Source organism: Equus caballus, chromosome 6, assembly GCF_041296265.1.
Source record: "Equus caballus isolate H_3958 breed thoroughbred chromosome 6, TB-T2T, whole genome shotgun sequence".
Lineage (NCBI taxonomy): Eukaryota > Metazoa > Chordata > Mammalia > Perissodactyla > Equidae > Equus > Equus caballus.
In genome coordinates, this window is record NC_091689.1 from 26,706,613 (window position 1) to 26,722,643 (window position 16,031).

The 16,031-nt window shown below is 57.1% G+C and overlaps 2 protein-coding genes across 11 annotated transcripts in view; one reads left to right on the top strand and one right to left on the bottom strand.

The window, feature by feature from the left end:
* ANO7 (anoctamin 7) overlaps positions 1-10,873 on the top strand; it is a 34,984-nt gene extending 24,111 nt beyond the window's left edge. For 5 of the 8 annotated variants that reach the window (XM_070270734.1, XM_070270738.1, XM_070270737.1 and 2 more), the window contains 7 exons: positions 650-747; positions 1,841-1,986; positions 3,268-3,473; positions 3,550-3,692; positions 6,711-6,801; positions 7,289-7,408; positions 9,452-10,873. In XM_070270734.1, the coding sequence (XP_070126835.1) occupies positions 650-747; positions 1,841-1,986; positions 3,268-3,473; positions 3,550-3,692; positions 6,711-6,801; positions 7,289-7,408; positions 9,452-9,610 (963 nt within the window). In that variant the 3' untranslated portion in view covers positions 9,611-10,873. Of the gene's footprint in view, positions 1-649; positions 748-1,840; positions 1,987-3,267; positions 3,474-3,549; positions 3,693-6,710; positions 6,802-7,288; positions 7,409-7,563; positions 9,042-9,451 lie in introns of those variants that run through there. The other 3 variants (XM_070270736.1, XM_067053899.2, XM_070270735.1) reach the window with 1 other exon arrangement.
* A 1,765-nt stretch (positions 10,874-12,638) lies between these two features.
* The window catches only part of HDLBP (high density lipoprotein binding protein), a 75,714-nt gene continuing 72,321 nt past the window's right edge, over positions 12,639-16,031 (bottom strand). For all 3 annotated transcript variants that reach the window (XM_023644070.2, XM_070270731.1, XM_023644071.2), the window contains 4 exons: positions 14,379-14,564; positions 13,637-13,753; positions 13,299-13,427; positions 12,639-13,133 (listed from right to left, as the gene is read on the bottom strand). In XM_023644070.2, the coding sequence (XP_023499838.1) occupies positions 13,047-13,133; positions 13,299-13,427; positions 13,637-13,753; positions 14,379-14,564 (519 nt within the window). In that variant the 3' untranslated portion in view covers positions 12,639-13,046. The remainder of the gene's footprint in view (positions 13,134-13,298; positions 13,428-13,636; positions 13,754-14,378; positions 14,565-16,031) is intronic.

Consider the following 16,031-nt stretch of genomic DNA (forward strand, 5'->3'; position numbering starts at 1 on the left):
GTCAGTCAGTCAGCGGGAAAGTTCCCAACTCAAACTGGCTTAATCCAAAAAGTTTCCTTGGCTCCTGTATGGACAACGTTCAGGGCTCTGTGGGCTCAGGTGTGGCTGGATCCAGGTGTTTACACGATGTTGCACTGCTTTCCCTACTACTGGCCACGCTCTCAGGCAGCTTCTCCCCACCTGGTGAGGAAGACACCCCAACAGCACGGCTGACACCCTCAGCTCAGTACTTCTGTGCAAGGCGTGCTGTCCCGGAGCTCCTCCTAGAAGCCCCAGGCCCTGGGCTCACTCAAACTGAGTCACCGATTGGTGGGGCCTGCACCTTGGGTCCTCCCTGGAACCACAGGCTAGGGTCAGCCCTGTGTAACCCCATGTGGGTCCCGAAAGGAAAACCAGGGTGCCGTATGGCAGTGCCCCTGGTCGTTTCCATTCACTGTCTGCCAGTTAGACCTGAGGGGAGACTGGGGGGGGCTTCAGTGATATTGAGGAGAGGGATGGAGGGAGGGAGGGTTTTGGCAGTCCTCAATGTGCTCAGGATATGTGTGAAAGGGAGGTGAGGGCATGACAGGGCCACCTTTGAGGCATAGAGAGGGATGAGTGGACAGGAGGCCAGTCCCTCCCTGAGCTAACCTGGGCCCTGCTGCTGTAGTGTGCGGCCGGGGGCTGCCTCATTGAGCTGGCACAGGAGCTGCTGGTCATCATGGTCGGCAAGCAGATCATCAACAACGTGCAAGAGATTCTCGTCCCGTGAGTCACCCCCACCCCGCCCTGGGCAGCATCCAGGGACCGTGGGCCCAGTGTCTGGGGCAGCAGCCCAGCCCAGCCCCAGCCTGGGAGAGGTGGAGGGAAGGCGAGTCAGCCCCTCCTGGGCCTCAGCACCACAGTGCAGGGGAGGGGGAGGGCTTCCTCAGCCACATCCCAGGCTCTGCGACACCCCCACCCCAGGTGGTTGCCCATTGAGCTCTCCTGCCCCGGGGCCAGCTTTGGGGCTGGGAGGGGGCCTGGGTTCTTGGCCCAGCCTGAGGCTACTGCGGCTGGGCCTCCCCACTCTCCGACGCAGCGCCAGAGACGGAAGCAAGGGGAGGCCTCAGGGGACCTTACCAGGGATGGCCCAACCACTGGGGTCCCATCTCCTCAGGGCCACCCCCACTGTCACCATTGTGGCCCATCAAGGCAATTGGGCCACCCTCCCAGGCCGGAGCCACCGCAAAGGATGGCAGAGGCTGGACCTGACCTGGACATGTCCCCCAACCCCACCCCTGGCACATCAGCTATCCACCTCCCGCCCTCCACGGCAGCTCCTGACTTGGCATCAGCTCCCCTGGGGCACCACGAACCCTAGCTGTGGGGCTTTGGCCAAGCCCTGTCCCCTCTTTGGGTGGCCCTGGTTCTCAGGGCACCAACGTGCTCTGAAGCTGAGCTCACAGACACCACGAGTGCAGGGCGCAGCTGGGTGCCTGGTGGGGCAGGGGCTGGACGAGTGACAGTGGGCGAAGCCACATGCACACATGCCCCCACTGGCACAGCGATAGTCCTGATCCACTCCCTCAACCTTGACATAGCTCTTGGCACTTCTTTGAGTTCCCAGGAGGAATCCAGCTCCATAGGCTTCCGTGAGCCATGCCATGTGGCTTGTCCTGCGGGTGCTGCAGGGGGGCTGGCGGAGGGGTGTGGCCCCTCAGAAGGACACAGATGCTCTCATCCACTCTGTCCTGCGAAGGCCTTGCCCCACCGTGCTCGCCCGTGGCCCCGGCGCCCCATCTCCCTGCTGCCCTTTATCTGGGGAGCCAGCAGGCCCAGCGTGGAGGCAGGGCCATCTTCCCCGTGTCTCCCTCTCCAGGAAGCTCAAGGGCTGGTGGCAGAAAGTCCGGCTGCGCTCCAGGAAGAGGCAGGCGGGCGCTGCCGTGGCAGCTGGCCGGGCGCCCTGGGAGGCGGACTACGAGCTTCTGCCCTGTGAGGGCCTGTTTGACGAGTACCTTGAAATGGGTAGGAGCCATGTTAGTGGCCACGGACACGCCAGCACCGTGGGCAGGCTGGGGCAGTCACACCACTCACGGGGCTTCCAGCCTCACCTTCCCCGGTCTGCATCCACCTTGACACGTGATGTGCCCGTGGCGGTGGGGACAGAGGGGCCTGCAGAGAATCCGAAGGGGAATTGTGGGGGTCAGAGTGGGCAACACCCAAGAAAGGCCGGCCGAGGAGGGGAAGGAGCAAGCGCCATGGGCACAGGGGTCAGGAGAAGACCTGGGGGCAATTGACGGGTCTCCTGGAGTGGCTTTAATCTCCTCCCACCCAGGAAAGCATGACCAGAGCCTCGTGGGAAGGGAGCCAGGAAAGAAGCAGGGTCTCGGGGGAGCGGGCCCTGGGGGTGAGGGGCACACTGCGCCTGGGAGCCTGGGAGTTGATTTTCTCCGGCAGTTCTCTCCATGCCCACGGTCTTTGCTGGCCCCTCGGCTGTGCCCTTGCCGGACGGCGGCCCATACCTAAGGCTCATTCCCCTCACGGGCGGTGCACCTTTGAGGGCAGGGTCTGTGTCTAACGTCGCACAGTCCCTGCAGCCCAGGGTCCTACTCTGAGATGACAGAGGGGAAGAACAGGGCACGCTCCGAACCCAGAGTGCTGCATCTCAGCCCCGCACATTGCTCTGAGCTCCCCGGCAGCCAAAGCAACTGGGGTGACAGCAGTGGCCTTATTCCACGGATAAAGGGGCAGGCCAGCTCACAGGGGAGACATGCTTTTTCATGATAACTCGGGGGCGGGACGGGAGGCGCGTAGAGGGAGGGGGGTTCACCTCGTGTGTCCCCACTCCAGCGGACAACAGGCAGTGAGACCCCAGGCTCTCTTGAGTAATGCTACAGAAGACCCGGAACCCCTTCCAAGGAGCCATTTCCTAAAGCTCCCCTGAGAGGGGTGAATGGAGGAGCCAGACCCCAAATCAGAAGCAGGTTTCTGCGCCCTCTCCTGCCACGAGCTACAGGGCGGGCGCGGCCCGGGGCCCCCAGGGAGCATGCGCATCCAGCTGGGTGTGAGCAGTCAGGGAGGCGCCCTGGGGGAAGGGACCCAGGAGCGGAGCCTGCAGGATGAGTAAGAGCAGGAGGAGAGGGGTGGCCCGGGGCTGAGACCCTTGTGGACAGAGAGGTGTCCCCAGGGCCTCCCCTGCAGGGCGCACGTGCAGGGTTTACCGCGGGCGGGCAGCGGCGGGCCCTGGTCGCAGGCGCGAGCGGGGCCCCGGGGCCGCGGCGTGGCGGTGACCCGCGCCCCCCGCAGTGCTGCAGTTCGGCTTCGTCACCATCTTCGTGGCCGCCTGCCCGCTCGCGCCGCTCTTCGCGCTGCTCAACAACTGGGTGGAGATCCGCCTGGACGCGCGCAAGTTCGTGAGCGAGTCCCGGCGCCCGGTGGCCGAGCGCGCGCAGGACATCGGCATCTGGTTCCACATCCTGGCGGGCCTCAAGCACCTGGCGGTCATCAGCAACGTGAGCGCGCGCGCCGCCCCGGGGGCGGGGGTGGGGGCGTGGCGCTCGGCCCCGCGCTGACCGCCCGGCCGCCCAGGCCTTCCTGCTGGCCTTCTCCTCCGACTTCCTGCCGCGCGCCTACTACCAGTGGAGCCGCGCCCGCGACCTGCGCGGCTTCGTCAACTTCACGCTGGCGCGCGCCCCGCCCGCCTTCGCCGCGGCGCACAACCGCACGTGCAGGTGAGGCGGGCTCCAGGCGCAGCCGGGCGGGGGCGGGGGCGGGGGCGGGGGCGGGGACGGGGAGGGGCCCTGGGAAGAGACCGGGGGAGAAGCTCCCCAGGGGAAGGGAGCAGGCCTGAAGGACAGGGAGGAAAGAAAGGTCCAGAGCGCCCGTGGCCCCAGCCTGCCTTTCCTGCCTCGGGAGCCCCGCGCGTTGTGGGACAGGACGTCGGTGGTCAGCAGAACTCAGCGCTGCGGGAGGGGATTGCGGTGACCAATCCGATGTCTTTATGGGCATAGGTGTCCCTTTTCTATTTCTTCTTGAGTCAATCTTGGTAATTTTGATTTTTTTTTTTTTGGCAGAAAAGTCCATTTCAGCTCAGCTTTAAAATGTAATGACACAATTTATTCTAATATTCTCTCATGAGTTCCTTAAGCCCTCCTGTTTCTCTAGTTATGGCCCCATTTTCTTTCCAGATGCAGTTTGTGTCTTTCCTCTTAAAAGTCAGTCTCCTGGAGTTGAAACCTTAGCTCACTCGTTTTCAGTCTTTCCTGGGTTTTCATAAAGAAACGTACGTCTGTAAATTTACTTAAAGCCTCATTCCCTTAGTGTGAATCACCCTTCTGTTCTTCACTTCTCAATCTTTCACAACTTCAGGTGTGATTTCCCTGTTTATCCATGAATTACTTAGGAGAGTAACTTCCCAAACACATGGAGTTTTTCCTTTTTGATCCTTTTAAAAAATCACTGATTCTGGTTTAATTGCTTGGAGGTCAGAGAACCTGAAGTAATGATGAAAACCTCTCATTTATTGAAGCTTCTTTTATGATCTGGTCACAGTGGGTTTTTGCGTGTTTCAGGTGAACTTGAAAAAAATCTGACTAATTTTGGGGTGAGGTTCTATATCTACCTATTAGGTCAGAGTTCTTAATTTTATTGTTCAGATTTTGATTTTTTTCCCCTGCTTGATCTATCAAATTCTGATAGAGGTGAGTTAAAATCTTTTCAGGAATGTAGGGTTATCAGTTTCTTGTAGTCCTGTCAGGTTTTGCTTTATGTATTTTGAGGTTCTTAGTTGCATAAAAGTTTGTATTTGTGATCCCTTCTTAGTGGATACTTCTTCCACTGCCATTCTTTTTTTTAATTCTTCTTCTCCTGCCTTCTGGCGGCTGAGTGAAAGCATTCTGTATTTTTTTTCTCTTTATGCTCATTTGGAACTGATGGTTTTTTATTATTTTTATTATTTTAGGAATTACCCTTATATTTTCACCATATGTTCTTAACTGTACATTGTCCTAACCAAGCCTGAAGGAATTCATTTTTGTCTTCTCTCCCTGGCATGACAAAGACCTTCATGTGTTTACCCCCTGTTGAGCACCCATCAGTCCATCTTACTATTGTTGTAGAGTTTTAATTACTATTTAAAATACACAAAACATCTTTAGGCATTTGTTAATCACATCTGTTTGGTGTATTTTACTAACTTCTGTGGCTACAATAGCTTCTTATGCATTGCCTTCCCTCTGAGTTCATTTTTCTTCTTGCTGAAGTATGTCCTTTAATAGCTCTTTCAGGAATGATGTGTGGTTGGTGAACTCTTACATATGTTGTTTTTTATATGTCTGAAAATATCTCTGTCTTTGTCCTTTAAATACCAGGTAGAACATTTTAGGTTAAGATTTACTTTCCCTCAGCTCTTTGGAAATATTACTTTATAGTGACCTGACTTTTCTTGTTGGAAGCATTCGTAGCATATAAGTTTTTTTTCTCATTTTCCTTAATTTGTGTCACTAACAGGTATCTGCCATGGTTGGGTTTATTTAAAAGTTTCTCATTGAGAGTCACAGTGTGATACTGATCTAAAGAGTGATGTCTTTCTTTAGTTCTGGAAACATCTCCATTTTGTCCTTCAAATAGTGCTTCCCCGCTCCTTCCGTTCTCGTCTTCTGGAAGTCCCATCGTGTTGCAGCTTTTCCATTTCTCCTCAAGTCGCTTGAGTGCTGTTTTATATTTTTAATTCTTCTTGGCTCTCTATATTGCATTCAGGGTCATTTCATCATAATTCTCTCCCATTTCCCACAGTCTCTCTTGTGTTGTGTCTAGTTTCGTCACTTAAAATTTATCCCATTCATTGAGAATTTTTTTCAATGACTATATATACATATATATATATATATATATTTATATTTATTTATTTTTTTTTTTAGATTTTTTACTTTACCTTTTTCTCCCCAAAGCCCCCTGGTACATAGTTGTGTATTTTTAGTTGTGGGTCCTTCTAGTTGTGGCATGTGGGACACCGCCTCAACATGGCCTGATGAGCAGTGCCATGTCCGTGCCTAGGATTCGAACTGGCAAAACCCTGGGCCGCCAAAGCACAGCACGCGAACTTAGCCACTTGGCCACAGGGCTAGCCCCTATATTTTTAATTTTCAAGATTTTTGGCTTTTTCTTTTCCTACAATGTTGACCTTGGTAATGCTTTCCATGGAGTGCAATATGTAAGTTTATGTCACAAAATGGAATGTCACATCTTACCCCAAGACAGAAATACAGGAAGATGTCAAAGGATGACAAGATGACCACTCGATCTGAAATAGCACAGCTGATGGATGGGCTCATTACAGTAGGGAGAGCTGTGCGGGGCAGGCAGTCTCCGAGCAGAAAGGACTGCTGACTGTATCTGATGGCACAGTTCCATGGTGCAAGTAGGTTGACATCACCTGTAGCAGCAGACTTAATGGATTGTCACATCTACTAGATAGTGGGGCATTTGCCACTGTGGGGCCCGGTGCAGCATGGTAAGGGGATGGGACAGTCTGGCCCATCCACCCCGCTGGAGCCCCACAGTTAGCGCTAAGGGTGCTGGGGAGTCTGCCGTCTGGGCGGACTTCCCTCTCCAGGCACCTGCAGGGAGCGGGCCCAGCGTTAGAGACCAGGAAGGAAAGGCGGAGAAGTGGAGAGCGGCGGCGCCTGCGCCTGCTGCCCACCCGGCTGAGCCTCGGCCGCGGCTGCTCACCCGAGCCCCATCTCCTGCAGGTATCAGGCTTTCAGGGACGACGATGGACAGTATTCCCGGACCTACTGGAACCTTCTGGCCATCCGCCTGGCCTTTGTTATTGTGTTTGAGGTAGGGGCAGCTCCCCATTCCTCTGCTCACCTCCCCCACTGGCTCTCAGCCTTGACGTGAGGCCCACCCCAGGATGCTTTCTCTGATCCCACCATGTGGAGCGGGGCTGGAGTTGGTGGGCCAAGGGAGCAGGGTCCTGCCCTGTCACCTTGGTCAAATCACAGTTCTCTGCACCTTCGTTTCCATCTGGAAAATGGAGTTCATCCTTGCCTGGCCTCTGTCTCTGGGTTGTGTGGACCTCAGAATGCTCTGGGCACTGCAGTGTCCCAGGGAAGCTGCACGGGGACACAGAAGTTGGGGGTGGTCTCTGGGCCGTGGCCTCTGCCTCTTCCGGGCATTTCCTTTGCTGTACTGCTGCCCTCCAGCTCAGCCGGCACCCGGGGAGCAGGTGCCCACACCTGGCCCTGTGAAGGCCACGCTGGGCATTTGTTTTTAACCAAGCAGTGGGGTGCGCTCGCCCACTGCCCGTACCATCCCCTGCTCCCAGCACGTGGTGTTCTCCATTGGCCGGGTCCTCGACCTCCTGGTACCTGACATCCCCGAGTCCGTGGAGATCAAGGTGAAGCGCGAATACTACCTGGCCAAGCAGGCGCTGGCCGAGAATGAGGTGAGCCCCCACCCCCAGCCCTCACGCTTCACCTTCCCTGGTCCCCCGGTGGAGGGGCCCCGGCCTGGCGCTCTGCTGCGGCGCAGGACGGAGTGAAGAGTGGCAGAGTGGAATCAGTCTAACCTCACTCTCCTCCCCCGTCTTCCTGGAGACAGGCTCTCTTTGGAGCAGGTGGAGCGAAGGACAACCAGCCCCTGGCTCAAGAGATGCGACTGGGCCCACAAGCCTAGCCTGCTAGGAGATGGCCGGGCCTCCCCAGTCCCTTCCCTCTGAGATCACAGGGGTCACCCTGAGAGTCAGCGGCTCAGGGACCTGGAGCCAGACCCACCTGGAGGGCAGAGGCCCTGCTGCCTCAGAAGAGATGCCAGGCTGTCAAAGGCTCACCGTGCTCAGAGGCCACAACTGGTCTCCTGTCCCTCCTTGGCCCAGAGCTGCTGTGCCCTTGGCTGCCTCGGGCCTCTGCTCACGCGCCCTGCCTCCCAGGTCCTGGTCGTGGTCCCCATCAGCCACCCCTTGGAGTCCCCAAGGCCAGCTGACTACAGCAGCAGCATCTGGAGGGCCGGGGCATGCTGTGCCAGGGGAACCCAGTGGCTTGTCGGGGAGCTGTCCCTGCCATCCCCCTCCCAGCCCCAGGAGCCGGTATCCTCTCCTCACGCTCACCCGAGACAGAAAGGCTCCACATCTGAGGTGCTGGCTGCCCCCACCCTCAGGCACATGCCGCTTCCCTCCCACCTCATCGCCTCTCTCCTCTCAGAGCACCGGTCCTTCTAGGCCTGCTCCCTTCACTGCTTCCCATCCCCAGGGCCCCTCACTCACCCCCAGACCCTGGTCTTCCACTAGCCCAGGAGGTGGCCTCCACCGTGTTCACACTTCCCTCTCGCCCCTCAGCCCTCGGATGTGGCTCATCTGCCAATCAAGCCAGTTGGCTCTGAGGTCCTTTCTGTTCTCCCTGGTGCTCCTTGTGCCTCTTGCCCTTTGAATGGTGGAGTGTCCCCTCTCTCCAGGCCCACCTCACCTCTTCCCACCCTGTCCACTTGGGGTGCTGCCTGCCCCCCAGCACGACCCACCTGTCAGCCCCTGCACTCTGTGTTCAGGTCAGAGCTGAGTCAGCTCACCACGCCACCCAGCCCCCTCCATTCCCCATTATCCGCCAAGGCCTCTCGATTGGGCTTCTTTTTTGAACCTGGTGCGCCATTTTCTCTAAGCTGCTCCCTCCTTGCTCCCCGCTGGGCTGTGCCCCAGAGGAGTGGCTTCTCCCCCACCTCCGGCAGGCCCCTAGGCTGGGGCCAGATGGGGAGGAGTTGGAAGGAGATTGAATTTTATTCCCTGACCAGAGAAATACTTGAGGACATTCCTGCAACCCTCCGTGGATCTCCTTCCACACGTTTTTCTGTGTGTTTATACATAATCGTTTTCAAAATTGGGGGCATAATGGTACGTGCAGTTTGACCTCATCCCCCACTGGCTCCAGCAGCCTCTTTCCACGTTTCCCTTCCGTGAACTCGGTGGACTGCTGGGCCTAACCCTGTCACGGGCACTTCCCAACTTAGCCATCCCTTATGCCGGGCACGCAGGCTTCTCTTCCGCGGCGCTATCAATCAATTATGCGGAATAAACATCCGGAAACACTGTCCTCACTTTTGACTTCCTGAGGGTACACTCCCAGAAGCAGACTGCAGCATCAAAAAGGATACGCAGTTTTTAAAACGCTTTGACGCAGAGCCCGGAAGTGCCAACAGACACCCTTCTCAACAGCGTCCTTGCCAAGGCGGTGTCATCACTTACACGGCGCCGCTCGGGCCTCCGGCAGCACTGCGCACGCTTTGGGCAGTCTGTTGACAAGGGGTGAGGCTGCGTGCAGAGGTGGTTGTGAGGCCACTGGCATTTGGATTTGTCACTCATTCACTTGCCTTTTAGAGAGTGAGCTGGCCCAGATCACAAAAGCCACAAGTATTTTTTTCCAGCTATTTGCTTTATTGTTGCTGCTGACTCAACTTTATAATTTTTTTTAAAGATTTTATTTTTTTCCTTTTTCTCCCCAAGGCCCCCCAGTGCATAGTTGTATATTCTCCGTTGTGGGTCCTTCTAGTTGTGGCATGTGGGACGCTGCCTCAGTGTGGTCTGATGAGCAGTGCCATGTCCGCGCCCAGGATTCGAACCAACGAAACACCCGGCCGCATGCAGCGGAGTGCGCGAACTTAACCACTTGGCCACGGGGCCAGCGCCTCAACTTTATAATTTTGAAGTACATTTATTGAAACATAAGAACAATGCTCAAGTGTGTCCACCGGGCTTTCACACCGCTGTAACCAGCACATGAATCAAGACCCGGCCCTGAGTACCAGGACCCTGAGTACCAGGCCTGGCGTGGGCCCCTCCCCACTAACTGTCTCCCACCGAGTGGCCACCACCTCAGCCTCTGATGCCAGGGCTGAAACTAGGGAACCCGCAGGGTCGGACCCTCTTTCGGCGAGCACCACGGCCATGAGCTTTCCGTGCAGTGTTGTGCGTGACTGGCCCATTCTGGCCGCTGTTAGGAATGATGCTGCCATCACTCTTGTCCCAGTCTCCCGGTGCCGTGGGGCGCATGTTTAGGAGGAATTGCTGGGTCACTGGGTAAACTACTTGCCTTTAACCTGGTGGGAATGAGACCACTCTCTCAGAAGCAAGGCCTCTAACTCCCTTGCTCCACGGACTCCTGGTGCTATTTTCTACCACGTGGATAATGGGGTGGTTCCTCCAGCTGAAGGCTGTTCCCCTCCCCCCAGCTCAGCACCCGCCTGGGGGCTGGGAGCCTTTCCAGGGGGTGCCACCGAGGTTTGCTCTTGACATAAAGACAGGATGGAGCTAAGTGTAAGTGGCAGGGTGCTGCTTCACAGACATGAGAGGCCAGGGCAGCGAGGAGACTGTCCACCTTCAACAGTGACAGCCAGCCACCCACGCTGTGACCACTGCTGTTTTCCCAGGGTGGCTCCTGCAGGGGCAGTTAACACAGGGTTGACCACCATATGCCAGTTCTCTGGGATTTGGTGCAATTCTCTGGAGAATTCTCTGGGAGAACTTGCACCAAAAATTAGAACTGTGCATGTCCAGTTACCACTCAAGAGCATGCTGAGACAGCCCTGCTTTCACAGGACTGAGAACACACAGGTGCCGGGCGTGATAAAATGAGTCCCAGCACACTACATCCGGTTTTGGGTTTTATTTTAGAATTTATAAAATTCCAGTGTCATCCATATTCATGAGCCTTTACACATGTTTGCATATAATCTCCAAATTCCAAAGTTAAGGCCAAGGGATGGATCGTAGCTATGGACACATACGATATGGAAGACATTCAACACGGAGGACACGCACGCCTCATCCCCACCCAGGCTCTCCAGCAGCATGGGAGGCTGCGGGGAACCAGGCCTGGGCACAGTCATCTCATCACCTCGATTAACAACAACCGAAAACAGAGCAAGACCCCAAACACAGTTGAGGAAAGGAGAGTTTGCATCTATGACATTTAGCAATAAATGCAGATGTGCAAAAAATCTGTCATGAGAATTTAAAATTCGCCTTCAGGTGGGGCGGGGCTGGACACTGTAGAAAAGACCAAGGGAAGCGGAGGTTCGGGCAGATCCCAGAGGAAGCCGGGGCGAGGGGAGGGAAGCAAGCTGGCCAACAGGAAAGGTTCCATACTCAGGCAGATGGAAAAGAGTGCTGGCCCTGTCCCTACAGAGCTCCCCGGAGCTGCAGGGGACGCCTTTCCTTCCTTCTCCCTGTCTCCATCAACTCGAGCTGCGGCGGGGTCGCCCAGCCTCCTGGGCTGGAACAAGTGTTCCTTCCTGTCCCAATGCATCATTCCTACCAACGGGCACATTTAAGGCTGCTTGAGCTAAAGGGAACTTGCAGAGGCAACTCAAGTTAGACCTGGGGCAGGCCGTTCATGGTCTCTTCAGGAGTTTCAGTCTGAAGACCACCAAGCTTGAGTTATTAAACAGACAGTAACAATTCTGGGGGCGGGGTGAAGGGGGTAGATGGTCAAAGCAGAAATGACCGTCCCTGGGGCACAAGTCAGCTTCTCAGGGACTCCAGTATCTGGGGCAGGACAAGTTGAGAGTGGGTCAGTCACCTCCGTCGGGGGAGAGGCAGGGATGGGGAGAGCAGACAACCCAAAGACAAAGGCCAGTCCTCGGTTCTCACACCACCACACAGGTGCCTCTGTGCCGCCCGGGGCCCCTCTTCCTCTCCAGAGCGGACCCTCACCAAGCCGGCTGGGGGCAGGGCACCTTGACTCGCGCCAAGGCCTATGGTCCAACACCCAGAATTACCTACCACACAGCTGAGAAAGAGTGGACCCTCCCTCAGCTGCACTCAGTCCTCTGGTCCAGGCCGGGCGACAGCCTCTCTCTACCCCAGGACCATGAAGCCTGCCTCTCAGTCAACTGGCAGAGGCTTGCCCACAGCTTCTGAGCGTGCAACAGAGGATGGCCTAGGATGGGGCGGCAATGTGCACTCCCCACTCTGGACCAGCCCACGGGCCCCTGCACCGCCTGCAGGCAAGGAAGGGCGCAGCTTGGGCCCAAGCACCCAGCTTCCCGTCCCCAAGGCCGCAGTGGACACGTGACCCCCACAAACGTGGAGCTTGGGAGGCTGAGTGTTGGGGCAGCACTCCCCTCGGCGTGCAGCCACGACCGCCTGGCTCTGAGGTAGAAAGAAGGCAACTGAACACGGGGGAGGGGAGGGCGGGCTCGGGGAGCTGAGGGGCGTAGAGACAAGTCGGCCGCTGCGTACAGTGAGGGCCCACGGAGGAGGAGCGGGGGAGCCCCGCCACTCCCCTCTGGGCACCCCGCCCCATGCCACGGTTCTCAGATCCTATGGCCGGCCACCGTGACAGCCATGGCGGACCCAGGCAGCAGCCACGCCCTTGGGCTTCGCTCACCAGCCTTGGGGCCTTCAGCGCCGAGGGGTGCAGGGCGGACACGCCTGTGGTCAGACCCAAGCGCAGGTGGAGGCGGGCTGTCTGAGAACCCGGTCACCCTCCACCTCGCTGGTCCCCTCTGACTCCGCTGCAGCTCTCCTTTGGGTCCAGGCGGCTCCCAGTGCAAACTGGGTCTTCCTCCCCACCCTGCGGTCTGGCTAAGTGGGCTTTTTGGCAGCTGGAAGAAGGCGGACTGCACTCTACAAGGAGGGTCTGGGTGATAGGCAGGGGGAGAAGGGAGGTGGGAAAGGAAGAGGGCAAACGTTTGGCTTTTATAAAGTCAAGGAAATTTATTTCCTGAGGTCATGACACAGGAAGTAGACTCAGCCACAGCTGTGCAGCTCTCATAGTGGAGGCCAGAGCCTTACTGACATGCTGGGTGGACCAGGAAGCTTATCGTGAAATGTCCCATTACCTCTGTTAGTGTTCACAACAGTGGAGAGCCGTCCCAGGGCAAAGGCATCAGGGAGCAGGTCCTGAGCACGCACTGGGCGCTGGCCAGGCCCGAGACCCAGCCGCACACAGCGCCGGGCGGGCCGGCTTCACTGCGAGACCTCGGGGAGGGGGAGCGTCAACAATTTACGGAGGGGCCAGCCGCTGGGTCAGATTGAGACAAACCGTTGTGTGGTGGGTTTGGGTCAGCAGGCTGGAGAGGTTTCTCCTTTTTGATCATTATCGTTTGGGGCCCCAAGGGAGGGTCTTGGGGGCCACCTGAGCCCCAAAGCTGGGAAATTCCTCAGAGCTGCTCATATCAGGAGCCTGTGTGGGAGAGAGGGCACAACTTTATTAGGAAAGGGCGTCGTGCTTAAGCAACTTCCAAAAGGGTCACCACCCTTGGACACTGGACCCGCCCGTGGCGAGGAGCGACTGTGACCGTGCTCCCACCTCCCAGGGCACATGGAGGGCGGGAGGATGCCGTCTGACCTTCTCGCTGCTGTTGGCGGTCCACGGAGCGTCCCGCACCACAAAGCCCTTGGATGGCGCCTTGGACTCCTCATGGGCTGGGGGCTTCATGTACACCTGCAGCGCCTCGCTGTCCACCACGTCAGCCAGCTGTGGGCACACGTGCGGGGTCGGTCTGCAGCGGATGGCACGATATGCACCCACTGTGCCCGCCCTTGTCTCAGACATTGGGGCTCACTCAGGGGCCATCCTGCACCTGGAATGCCTCCAAAAGTGCACGCAGACTGCCTCACTGTCACCCCAAGCCAGGCAGACCCAGGGGCCCCCAGGCACAGGCCTGCTGCCCACCCAGCACTCACGTATTCCTCCTCCAGGTTGAGGATGTGGTCGATGGCTTCCTCCACGTTCTCTGGGAGCCCCGTCACGGTGACGCAGTTGGGGTCTGGGGCTCCGCTCTGTGGGAAGCGAATGTCCACCTGGAAGGAGTACACACAGCAGCTGAGGTGACTGAGTGCCCCATCCGGGCGTTTTGGACCACAGAGTCACTGTTGTGTATGGCGGGGAACAGTCCATTTCTAGGGAAGTGTTCCCCTCTGAGTCAATAAAAATGTAAAACTCTGGGTTCATGGTTGGTCCCGCCTCCTCCAGACACGGAAGCCCAGTGCACTGCGAGAGCACCTCGTCTTCAGCAGGCGAAGCAGGATGGGCGGACTCACCCTGCATTTCAAAGCCGTGCAAGCCTCGACAGATGCAAAACCCATGGAGGAACCTACCTGAGGTGACCCCGAGCGGCCCACCTCGGGGGGCCACCTTCTGTAGGCTGGCACAAGGTGCTGACCCACAGAGTCAACTACACACAGCTGTGACCTCTCTCGATCTCACCACCTTAGGGACAAGCACCCGAGCCTTGGATGTCTCCTCTTCTGACACCAAGTGTGGTCAGCAGCCAAAGCAGGAAAACTTGAGGCCCCAGGTGGTCCCTGGTGCCCCCTCAACTGGCCCACGTGGAAGTGCCCGGGAGGTGCGGGAAGCACGCCCCCAGCTCACTCACTGTGCTCCCAAGACTCCACACACAGCGTTGTGGTCGGGTCAGGCACTCACCTTGAATTCGTCCATGACCTTACGGATGGCTTTGCCACGGGCACCAATGATGCGGGCGTGCACACGGTGGTCCAGAGGCACGTCCTCAGAAACCATCTGTTCAAGCTCACCCACGATTTTCAGGATTGCGTCCCGGGCTGCTTCTGTATTCTTTTCGTACCCTGTGATGGTAATTTGGTCCTGGGGCTAACAAAGGAAAATCCAGTCAGAAGAGGGGATGCCCCCAGGGATTGCTGACCCCAAGTGACAAGGGGCGGCACAGGTGCTCTGGGGGCCTGGCTGAAGGGCTGAGTGAGGTCGGCCTCACCTTAAGGAGAAAGACACCCTCGTAGAAGAGAAAGAAGGTGGAAAAGAATGTCAGGCGCTGATCTCCCACCACAGGTTAACAGTGTCCACTGAGCTCCTGCACCTCCCAAATCCACCAGACAGTCACGGACAGGAAGAGAAAGGGCACCTGCCCACAAAGACGAGGAAACGCCGGCAGGTGAGGACGCAGGGAAGGTCCCCTCGGGCCCCGTATCTGGAGGAGTCTCCACTGGAGACAGACGGACATGAAGAGAAGGTGCCGGACGCTGTGGCCGGCACTCCACACCCACAGGGCGCCCAGCCCAGGGCCCGGCTTTACCAGACAGACAGACAGGCAACAGCCCCAGACTCGTCAAGAGTGAGCAGAGTAGACTGACAGCTCAGGCACAGAGAAGAAAGCACAAAAACAAAGTAACAGGCATAAACCACACCCTTCAGGATGGGAGAAAACATCACTCCCACAAAAGAACAGAACACAGTGTAAAAGGACCAGAGAAGGAGAACACACACCTGGAAACGGAACAGGAGAGGAGAGCTCAGAGACCTACCCCGGGACAGAGGCAAGGGAAACCCGAGAAGAGGAGAGGAGAGGAGAGAAGAGCAGAGCAGAGCAGAGCAGAGCAGAGCCTCCTGCGCCTCCTGCCTCAAGGAAGCAAACGCAAACAGTGGGAGGCGGCGGGGCGCCCCCCGGAATCCACCCAGCAGAGCCCAGAAACCTCCGCCCGCCAGCTGGTGAGTGCGTCGTCACGTGCAGCCACAGGCACAGAACAGACTTTGCAAACAGACGCACAATTCTCGCAGGAAAAAGCTGCATGTGAACAAAACACGGCCGCTTCACCCTCCTTGGGGCTCATGGAATGTTAAGTGAAATAGTCTAAAAACACCAAATAATGACTTTTAAAAACTGATAATTATGTGGGAAAGCTGAGAGAAATAAAAAGTAGTGAAGGTGAGGGGTTGAAGACAGCCAAGTTCTCAAGCTCAAGAAAATTAAAGATTTAAGTTAAAAATAAAAAAGAGCAGCAGTATAAGCAGACTCTTTGGAAACAGAGGACTAGATACAAGAAAAGTCACTGCAAAGAATGCGCGTGGAGAGGCATCAGGACCAGGGCGAGGACGGGAAGCAGGGACCGCGGGTCAGCCCTGTAGGTCGGCCTGGCTTTCTGAAGTCAAAGGCTGGGGAGGGAGAAGGTTCAGCAGGCAGGTGGCCCGTAGCTGTGTGACACAGGGCTCACATGGACACGGGGCTGGAAGGGGTGGGAAGGCCAGAGTCTGCAGAGGCTTGTTTGGATTTGCTGGCTGGAAGGTTCCAGTGAGCCGTTTCTGGGCACGCTGCTGTGCATCAAA